We start from the raw sequence: 11356 nt of genomic DNA on the forward strand, positions 1-11356 counted from the left end.
TGTTAACCAATGTCATAAAACAATATGTGTACTGACTGTTTAATGAGAAACTATTTGTTCTGTAAACCTTCATCTAAAGTACAATAAAAAATTTATAATTAAAAAAGAATTTCTGAAATGGTTTCAACTAGATGAAGAGATATTAAATTCAAATAATAGCATGGATACTATGTTACTCCAGGGAGTCAGCACAGTGTGGTCCCTGGACCAGCAGCATCAGTGCTACCTGGAAACTTACTGGAAATGCAAATTCTTGGGCCCTACTCCATACCTACTGAATCAAAAACTCTGGAAACAGGGCCCAGTAATCTGTGTTTAACAAGCCTTTCAGGTGATTCCGATGCAAATGCAAGTTTGAGAACCACTGGTTTAATCCGTCATGCGTCAAAGCGTATTCTACAAAACTCAAGTCCTGACAGACACAATACACACGCACACAAACCAAAATATTTTGTTCTCAAACTGGGAATACTGCATACAATACCCCCTTAGAAATTAAACAACCACATTAACCCATAAAAGGCACCAATAAGTGTATAAAATCATTTGTTTTACTTTGTTAAAACCAATGTTTCCTAAATTTCTAAAGACTAAAATCTTTATTTTCTTTTGGATATATCACTTATTTACATCCTGTAGAACACACTTTGAGAACTGGTAGTCTAATAAAAAGATGAAAACAAAAACATCAGAAGATGATTCTTTCAGCAGCCCTAGTATTAGTAATGATTCTACTTTTCTCCTTAGTTTCACTCTAAATCTTACTGTTCTCCAAACAACAAAATGTTCAGCTAACATCTAGACACAAACGGACTTACCTTTAACTCTGGGCCTACTCCAAGGGTCTTCAAGGCTTCTGCTTGTTGACAAAGTATATACTGAAAACCTTCGCACACATACCAATCCCAGCCTTTCTCTAAAGGACAAATAACATATTTTAGACATTATTGCACTGATTTGCTAGCTGTAGTGCTACTACATAATTACAATTTGTGTTTTATAATCACAACTTGGATTTTTTTGTACCCCTGAATAGGGTTTCCATTTTTACATTCTCTTATTTCCAATCTGTCAATTTTGTACACAAACGAAAAAGCTAAACATCACTTTTTAAAATAATTTATCAAATTTTAAATGTTTTAATTAAAATTTTTCTGAAATGTTATACTAAAAGGCAGAAAAATGAATACCAAGAAAAGAAATGAAATACGTTTTTAAAATATATAGTTTACTGAATCAATGCCTAGCAGAATCCTAAATTACGTACACATTCATTGCTTCTACCACTCTTCTATTCGAACTCACGAAGGGAATAATGAATATTTGGTAAATGAATGAACAAAATTAAAAAAGTGATGGTCCAGGAGTACAGGAAAAGACACCAAGAATGTTTAAAGAAAATAAACTATGTGATGGCATTCTGCTTTTCTGGAAGTGATTCTAGGTTACAGGAGAAACTGAAAGCAAGACTAATACTTATGGATCTCTGCCTCGGCATCAGATATGTGTGCAAGGTATTTTAAGCAGATTATTTTCTTCAATCCTCACAACAACCCTAAGGGATTGTGAAGAAATCTGCCACCACAATAGCCAGAGCTATATGTTTAAATGTAACTACCAGTTAAATAAACAGTTAAAATCTGAAAAGACCCTTATGTTTTATCCCTCATGGCCGGATGGGTACTAAAACCCTTTGAAAATATGTTATCGGCACTTCTTACACAAAACTTCTGAAGTTTGTTAACCTATGACTGCAAGAGCTCCTCTCCCCTGCAGCACTCCCTAGGACCCCTACCTCTTCCCTACCTGAATGTCACAAGATGTCCTTGCCCCTGCTGTCTAGCCCACTTTCTGGAACGGGTCTTAAGCCAGTTGCCATCAAGTTGATTCCGACTCAGTGACCCCATGTGTGTCAGAGTAGAACTGTGCTCCACAGAGTTTTCCATGCCTAATTTTTCAGAAGTAGACTGCCAGGCCTTTCTTCTGAGGTCCTTCTGGCTGGACTGGAACCAACCTTTTGATTAAGAGCCGAGTGTGTTAACCGTTTATACCACCCAGGGATTCCAGGAAGGGTCTCAGGTTGTATATAAAAATAAAATAGAAAGTCTAATTCTGATGCATTTAGAAGATGAGGGAATAAAATCTCTTCAAGCAATATACATATGCACTCTCTTCTTCCTGCACTGTTCTTAGAAACTGATAAAGTCTTATTTTAAACTCTGAGCCTGGATTCCTGTTTTACATTAACAAAAGGAACTACTATTCTCCTTTTACAGATGAAGAAAAGGACAGAGAGGTTGAACATAAGACACTTGACATCTAATTTGAAGCACCTGATGTTTTTTCAGCAATTTAAGTTTAAACTACACCTTTTCACTATTTAGATAGGTCAAGCCTGAATTAATCAGGTTTTAGCCTAATAAAAACAGTCACTATTAAAGGTTAAACGGGAACACAAGACAACATTTAGGAATTCTCTCTGCTATTCTTCTGAGAATGTCAATGCATTTTGTCTTAGTTATCTATTGCTGCTATAACAGAAATACCACAAGTGGATGGCTTTTACAAAGAAAAATTTATTCTCTGACCATCTAGGAGGCTAGACGTCCAAATTCAGGGTGCTAGGTTTTCTCTCTCTGTCGGCTCTGGGGGAAGGTCCTTGTCATCAATCTTCCTTTGGTCTAGGAGCTTCTCAGTACAGGGACCTCAGGTCCAAAGGACACACTCTGCTCCTGGCACTACTTTCTGGGTGGCATGCGGTCCCCCGTCTCTCTGCTCACTTTTCTTTTTTTTGTCTCAAAAGAGACTGATTTAAGACACAATCTAATCTTGTAGATTGAGTACTGCCTCATTAACATAACTGCCCCTAATCCCGCCTCATTAACATCAGAGAGGTAGGATTTACAACATGTAGGAAAATCAAATCAGGTGATAAAACAGTGGACAATCACACAATACTTGGAATCATGGCCTAGCCAAGTTGACATATATTTTTGGGGGACACAATTCAATCCATGACACATTTCATATAGGTATTTCATTTACTTACATATATATTTACATTTATACACACACACACACACACACACACACACACACACAATGTATTTTGTGTGTGTGTGTCTGCTACCTCATGAAGAAGAGCGCACCATTATCATTAGCCTGGTTTCAAACTGGAGAATCTGGTCGTAGGTAATGTCACAGAACTATCATCAATTAAGATTCAGATTCTTCTCAAGAATGGTTAATTACATGTACTTACTGGATTAATGAAATGGATTACCTCTCAAAGCACACCCATGGTGAGGCTATTTTAAGGGAAAATAATTTTCCCTATTATATAAAGGTGTGTCCAAAGTTCATGTGAGACACAGATTTCTGAAAGATGAGTATCATGTTTAGCTTGCCTAACCTGACAATTCTACAGCTGAATCATTTCAGAAAGTAAGCATTTTTCTTTAAAAGCACAGAAAATCATATTCATTATAGATAATATAGAACAGAAGAACATACATCAATAGATATAGAAGAACATACGCTCTCCTTTCTATTATTTTTTGATAACAGTTGCTCCACTGGAATTGCAATTTCTTGACAATAAGTAGGATAAAAAAAAAAAAAGATATGCTAACCCTAATCCTACCCATCACAGTTACCACTTTAATTCCATTTTGGATTACCTGCTAAAAAATCTGGCATTTTATCTAGAATCTATTTAAAATTCCATTCCATGTCCCCAAATTGTGAAGGTGAAAGAAACTAAAGAGGTGCCAAAATGTGATTAAAAAATGCCAAGCACATACAAAGAAAGAGCATACCAAGTTTTCTTTTTCTTTTAAGTCCCCGATTTATGGCTTGTATCTTGGTATTAGGAATAGCCCCAGTGTTTATAACTTCTTTAGATATCTGCAGGAAACAGAAACAGACCATTAAAAAGATAGCTTTCAATCACCAAAGGACAAATATTATATGATCTCACTTTGACAAAAAGACAAAAATAGATATACATACAGAAACCAATGTTCATTGGTGGTTACCAGGGAATGGGGGGTGGAGGGAATCACTCTTTAGAAAGCAAACATTTGTTATTTATGTTGATGGGAAAGGTAACACCAAACGTGCGTGAAGTACACAGCCTGACCAAGGTAAACAATGTCACTAAGAAGTACATGAGAACAAAAGGACGTTTTTGGCAAATGCTAAGATGTACACAATTTTGCAACAATAGCAACAACAACCAAAAAATATATATATGGTTACATATGTACATATGTATGCATGTATGTATACAGGTATGTATATATGTGTGCACATATATACATGTACCTATATGTATATGGAAACCTAGGTGACGTAATGGTTACGAGCTCAGCTGCTAATCAAAAGGTCAGCAGTTTAAATCCACCAGGCCCTCCTTGGAAACCCTATGGGGCAGTTATCCCTGTCCTATAGGGTCGCTGTGAGCTGGAATTGACTCGAACGAGCTCAGCTGCTAATCAAAAGGTCAGCAGTTTAAATCCACCAGGCCCTCCTTGGAAACCCTATGGGGCAGTTATACTCTGTCCTATAGGGTCGCTGTGAGCTGGAATTGACTCGACAGCAACTGGTTTATATGCATATACAAGTGTGTGTGTGCATACATATAAATTCATATATATATAATAAAGCACATACAAGGCACAGTTACAGATACTTCTTAGATATAACCAAACACCTACGGCATTGGTCTTCTGGGTTTGAAGCCTTAGGACCATGGTCTTGTGGGACAACTTGGTCAACTGGCATAATACAGTTCATAAAGTTTATGTTCTACATCCTAGTTTGGTGAGTAATGTCTAGGGTCTTAAAAGCTTGCGAGTGGCCATCAAAGACACAACTATCAGTCTCTTCTCATCAGAGCAAAAGAAAAAGAAGGAAATGAAAGACTCAGAGAAGAAACCAGTCCAGAGGACTAACAGTCTACATGAATCATGGCCTTATCTACCCTGAGACCAGAAGAACTAGATGGTGCCTGGCTACCACTAAGTACTGTTCTGATCAGGGCCACAACAGACAGATTCTGATAGAAGGGGAGGAAGTGTGGAACAGAATTCAAATTCCTAAAAAGTCCAGACTTTCTGGACCAGTTGAGACTAGAGGACTCCCTGAGGCCATTGTCCTGAGATACTCCATAAACCCTGACCCAAACTACCCCGAGGTCACCCATTAGCTAATAACAGATTGGCTTATATAATAAAGAAGATTATCCGTGAATACTGCGCACCTTTTATAAAAATCATCTATATGAGACCAAATGGTCAACAATTACTCTAAAGCAAAGATGAAAGGGTAAGGGGACAGGGAAACTAGATTACAGGAAATGAAACATCCAGAATGGAATTAATGAGTATCTTAACACATTACAAAAATATGTAACCAATGTCACCGAACAATTTGTGTAGTAATTGTTAAATGGAACCTAATTTGCTGTGTAAACTTTCAGTGAAAACACAATAAAACATTACTTAAAAAAAAAAAAAAAGATAGCTTTACAGCCTCATAAACATATTTTCAAGTATGCTCTGGAAAGTATAATGAACCAAATGATGACTGCTAGGACCAACACTGGTAATATTTTGAGAAAATTATGTAAACTGTAACATTCTGAATAATCTTTATGTTGCTTTTTCATTCAAAAGTCTCAGTACCTAAAACAGTGCCTGAATAAATGTCTGTTAATTGAATAAACTTTTATTTTAAATCACTTTTAACTTTTTCAAACTGAATCAAAAGTCAAATTCACTCATTTTTTTTCCTCCATTCAAAACACACTTTGGACTTAAAACAATATCTGTATTTATTATAACTGACAACGCCTAAACTACATACAGATTAGTTTCACCCTACTCTTGCGGGCTTAAGTAATACTCTAAAACAGCTTTCATTTCTGAAGTTATGAAAGTACTTATCTTAGTCATCTAATGCTGCCATAAAAGAAACACAAGTAGATGGCTTCAACAAACATAAGTTTATCTCTCACAGTCTAATAGGCTGGAAGTACAAATTCAGGGTGCTAGCTCCAGCGGAAGGCTTTTTCTCTCTGTCAGCTCTGGAGGAAGGTCCTTGTCATCAATCTTCCTCTGGTTTAGGAGCTTTTCAGTGCAGGGACCCTGGGTCTAAAGGACACATTTTGCTCCTAGGACTACTTTCACGGTGGTATGAGGTCCCCCTATCTCTCTGCTCACTTCTCTCTTTTCTATCTCAAAAGAGACTGGCTTAAGACACAACCTAATCTTGTAGATTGAGTCCTACCTCATTAACATAACTGCTTCTAACCCTGCCTCATTAACCTCACAGAGGCAGGATTTACAACACACAGAATAATCACATCAGATGACAAAATAGTGGACAATCACACAACACTGGGAATCAGAGCCTAGTCGAGTTGACACATATTTTGGGGAGACACAATTCAATCCATGACAGTAGTTAAGACAGGGCTAGAGCCATTTTCTTACAATTGTTGTCTCCTCAGGATAGCCCCTCACCCAGCCTATTTCCTGAAGTTGTTTTTCTCCTCAGACTTCTGTCAAAAGAAACAGCCACCGGCTAGCCAGAATAGGCTGAAACAGGTCGTGCCCTCCATCTTGGCACTCCAGATGTCCTTCAGCTCATTAACTGCCTCATGCATGGTAAATTCTCCGCCCCTGGGTAGAGAGCTGATGTGCTAATGAACAAAAATGGCTAAGTTCCTCCTGCGCAGGGAATTGAACCCAGGCCCTAGAAAATGTTTACTCATTCTGGAACACTCTGTGCTGGCGCGCACGCCATCTTGTATTTTGTAACTGATCTTGCCTACGTAAACCAGCCTCAACAAGCTGCCTGCAAGCAGTCTTGGAAGGCACTTAGCCTTTTGTTCTCCCCAGCTTGGCTTCTGTCTTTTGGCCCTGATGGAATCGCGCTGAGCAGAACCCAGAGTTCCCGGCAACAGTACTACTTTTTATTTTTAGTCAAACTTACAGAATTTTAAAATGACTAAATGGTGAGTACACTTCATAAGAAAGTCATCAATTCCAAGGTTCTCAAGGGCAGATATCTAAGATGCAGGCTCTCTCACAACCAAAAATAAAGTTATTAAGCCTTAACGCTGGAAGAAAAGTAAAGATTTTTAACCAACAGGGAACATTTACATACTTGCTAAATTTAGAAATCTGGAATAAAATTTATCTTCTATTCTCATTAAGATTAAAAGGGAAGACACCTCTCTAACAATAGGATTTTTGGAAAGCAGTCTTTCCAGTCACAGAAACCACACTCAAAGTAATCCTGGTGTACTGGGTTGGGCCCACTGAGAACATAAGACATGTGACAATAAATACCAAAGCTGTTAATGCAGCAAAAATGGTAAAACTCATAAAGGGTAGGCAGGAAACAAAGGCTTAAAATCTGGACTAGACAAAATGTAGAACAGCAAAAAAACTACAAAAACTTAAAACATTCAAAAATAGAGTTATAAGTAATTAAATTATTGAATGATTACATTTTGGAATATTTATACCATCAATAAAAATGTCTGCAAATGTTTAGAATAACACAGAAAATAACTAAACCATTAAAACAGAAGATTCATTAAACTCAAACACATCTCCTTCTCCCTCCACACATAGAAAAAAGAGACTAAAAGGAAGCTATTAAAATGTGTGTTGAGATTATTAGTCATTTTAGTTTTCATCTCCACAATTTCCAAATTGTCTACAATAAACATGTATTGCTCTTATAATCGTTAAAACCTGTTAAACTCACACAATTCTAGTCTACATCTTTATTAAATACCCATGAAACACTTGCAGAAATATCTGTTGTCTAAATTGTTCAGATTAAAGACCTCAAAAACTTTTCCTAGATAAAATATGCCAGGATAACATTATTTCCTCTACCAACTCAGAAGGCCTTTTTCCAGATTGTAGAGAGTATCTAGAGCTTGAAACATCATGTACAGCATAAACTGGAGGGCAGTCAAAGGGGTAGAAAAATAGGGAAAGTTGTACCATGACATCCACTCTTCCTAGGTCTCATCAGCCATGCCCCCCAACCAATTTCAACATGCCATACTATACAACTCCAGGGAACACAATCACATCATATTCCTTGTGAAGAACATGTCTGGATCACTACACAGCAAAGAACAGCCACTGAGACCATACAACACACAGCTTCGCCTATTGTGTGGAAGACACTGAACTGGGTTCTTGGCTTATATAAAGATGTTGCTCACCTCCAAGAAGTCTCCGTTCCCAGAAAGTTACCCTACATAAGCTGACAGTCTTTTAAAGGCCAAGCTAGGCAGTGGTATTAGGATCTTTCAAGCTAAAAAATTACCATGGCCAATTTGATCAGACACAACCAAATAGACACATTACCAAAGGCAGAAATAAAAGCAGCAATTTGTTGATGGAATTCAATTTCTACAAAAACAGAATGCTAACTTCATCTCAGCTTAACCCTTCCCTGCTCAGTTCAGACACCAGCTGCTCCATGCAGCCTTTTCACTCTCATCCACATTCACCTGGGGCCTGGTCAGTGGATACTGGTCCCTTCTCTACTTCTCAGGTCTGATGATCCAGTGGAATGACTCACGAACTGCAGGAAAAGGGCTATGTTTAATCTAGAAGGAAAATGGATACAAACACAAAGGACGAGGTCTGGAAGGGGTCTCGGCAAAGAGCTCCACACTTAACCTCCTGAGAGAATGTTCGCTTTCTTTGCTTTCTCCAGCCCAGAAGCTCTAGTGAGCCTCCGTCTTCCAAGACCTTTCACTGATCTCACCACGTGGCCATGACAGATGACCTCATGCCTCCTGAGGTTTAGTCAGCATTGGACCCCAGGTGATCTCTTGTGGCCTGGTTGTGGGGGTGGGTTGGGCACTCTATGGCCTCTGGTGTGGCCCTGTTCTCAGGAACTAGGACCAAAGGCCAAACTGTTTACCGCAAAGGGGTTCCACTCCTTGAAGAATCCTAAACCCTATACCTGTGGATGTAATATTATCCAGTGTAATGTAATCACATACCATAAAGCAATCTAATATAATCAATCAGTTGAGGTCATACCAGTATAGGGTGGATTCTATACCTAATCACTTCTGAGTCATATAAAGAGCAACAGAGACACAGGGACACGTGAGCACATACTGGGGAGGACAGATGCCATCTGAGGATCATCAAGAACCAAGGAACACCTGGGATACTGACAAAAAAGGGATCAACATGGATGGGACACTGATTTGGACTGTTGGCATCTGAAATTGTGAGAAAATAAATTTCTGTTCTTTAAGGCCACCCACCTGTGGAATTTGTGTTACAGCACTAGGAAACTAAGACAGCAGGTAAATTTGGTCCCTGTTAACTTCATTTTGGCCAGAAGCAGAAGTCTTAGCCCAAATTTGCCTTTTGTAAGCCCATTTAGTGATGGCAATATTTGTTCCATATACTCCTTCATGGCTCTGTAGAGTCTGAAGAGTCCTGACATGTTTAGTCTGTCCAACAGCTGACTGTCCATATGTGATTATTTTGGTTGTATTGCCCTTAAGGTGTGGCAATCAGAAAAGGGCCTAGCACCTCCAGTGTAAAAGTAGCCTCATTTTACCAAGGTTACACAGGACAGTATAACAATTTCTATTTTAAGAGGCAGATGTGGTGGGGTAAAAAGATTCAGGTTCAAGTCTTGACTCAGACATATATACTTGGGTGATTCTGGCAAACTCACTCAACTCCTGTGAGATTTACTTGCCCCATCTGTAAACAGGCATTACAGTTTATCTCACAGGTTATTACAAGGAGGAAATGAGGTAATTGATAAGAAAACATTTTGTAATCTGTAAGGTACTATACAAAGATAAAATGATAATGAAGCATATTTCCAATACTCTCAAGAGTTTTTAATTTTTCTAACACATTCCATGCCCTAAGCCTCTAAACTATCTAAGCACATTAAAAACTCTTAAATAAGTATTAATTAATATAAAGAAATGCATCATCTTCTGAGTACAATTTTAATTATTTCCCCTTAAACCATAGTTTAAATCAGGAAATCACTTTTAAATGTGGCTCAACACTATTTCAAAAACACATCCGAAGTCTAATTTACAAATTCCTTAACCTATTTGTAAGCACTTGAAAACTATTTACATTCTTAGAATTGTGACATGATAAAATTGTGAGTGATAAAAATACATTAATTCTTTGGGAATTATGCTAGTATTAGGCTGAAACTGCACTTTTAAAACATAAGCAAATTCAAAAATTACATCTGTTACTTACTTCTGTAACATTGTGGCAAGAAGTACAATAATATTTGCCTTCATCAGTAAGACCCCAAGAGACAGCAGCACACTGAGTACAGCGTTCTTTGAACTCTTCCTAGAGGAGAGGAGGATAAAAAACGTGTTGCCATCAAACCACATTCAAGAAAATGTACTTAAACGCTGCAGTTCTACTCAGAGTACTCCCTGTCATTTTACTCTATAAATATAAAATCGTAGAAAATAGATTATTTGCAAATAAGGACAATAACAGTTCAGTCTCTTGACCAGTATGAAACCACTTTAAACTATTAGAGAAAATTCTCTAACCATGGCAGCAAGGAAAAAAAGAAGAAAAGGTGGTGGGGTAAAATTGGAAACGAAGAAAAGTAAATAAAACTTACGGAAAATGGAGTAAGAAGAAAGATGACAAAAATTAAGTATAGACTTCTGGCAAAATGGCGCTCTAGGCAGAAGCACCACAACATCCCTCCACAGCAAAGATCCGAAAAACTAAGCTGAACAGAGAAAACAACAATCCTGAAACCCTAAAACATCAAATGAAGAGATAAAGAACTCAGCCAAGCACCAAATGTAGTGAGAAAACTAACAGGGAACGGAGAGCAAGGAGAGATTCATGCAGAGGTCTCCTACCAGCTAATGCAGTGCGGCTCCACCATACTGGACTTCTATCGGAGACCAGCAAACAGGGGGTGCGAGAAAGCAGCTTTACGGAGATTCCAGCGGGAGACAAAACAACCGGTAATATCATTGAAGAACTGCTGACAGAAAACTTCCCCAATATCATGAAAGATGAAAAGCTGGCCATTCAAGAAGCTCAACGAACCCCATATAGGATGGACCCCAAAAGAAAATCACCAAGGCATATCATAATCACACTCGCCACAACCAAAGACAAACAAAGAATCCTGAGACTGGCTCGTGAAAAACAAGAAGTCACATACAGAGGAGAAACAATAAGACTAAACTCAGATTATTCGGCAGAAACCATGCAAGCAAGAAGGCAAGGATGACATCGATAAAATCTTGAAAGAAAAAAATTGCCAGCCAAGAATAATA

At 38.1% G+C, this 11356-nt stretch overlaps 1 protein-coding gene across 1 annotated transcript in view; it reads right to left on the reverse strand.

The window, feature by feature from the left end:
• TAF1B (TATA-box binding protein associated factor, RNA polymerase I subunit B) overlaps window positions 1–11356 on the reverse strand; it is a 106814-nt gene that overhangs the window by 88795 nt on the left and 6663 nt on the right. Inside the window, exons 2-4 of the mRNA XM_004373069.2 lie at window positions 10296–10394; window positions 3819–3906; window positions 819–916 (exon numbers count right to left, since the gene is read on the reverse strand). Of these exons, the coding sequence (XP_004373126.1) occupies window positions 819–916; window positions 3819–3906; window positions 10296–10394 (285 nt within the window). The remainder of the gene's footprint in view (window positions 1–818; window positions 917–3818; window positions 3907–10295; window positions 10395–11356) is intronic.

Source organism: Trichechus manatus, unplaced genomic scaffold, assembly GCF_000243295.1.
Source record: "Trichechus manatus latirostris isolate Lorelei unplaced genomic scaffold, TriManLat1.0 scaffold00023, whole genome shotgun sequence".
Classification (NCBI taxonomy): Eukaryota; Metazoa; Chordata; class Mammalia; order Sirenia; family Trichechidae; genus Trichechus; species Trichechus manatus.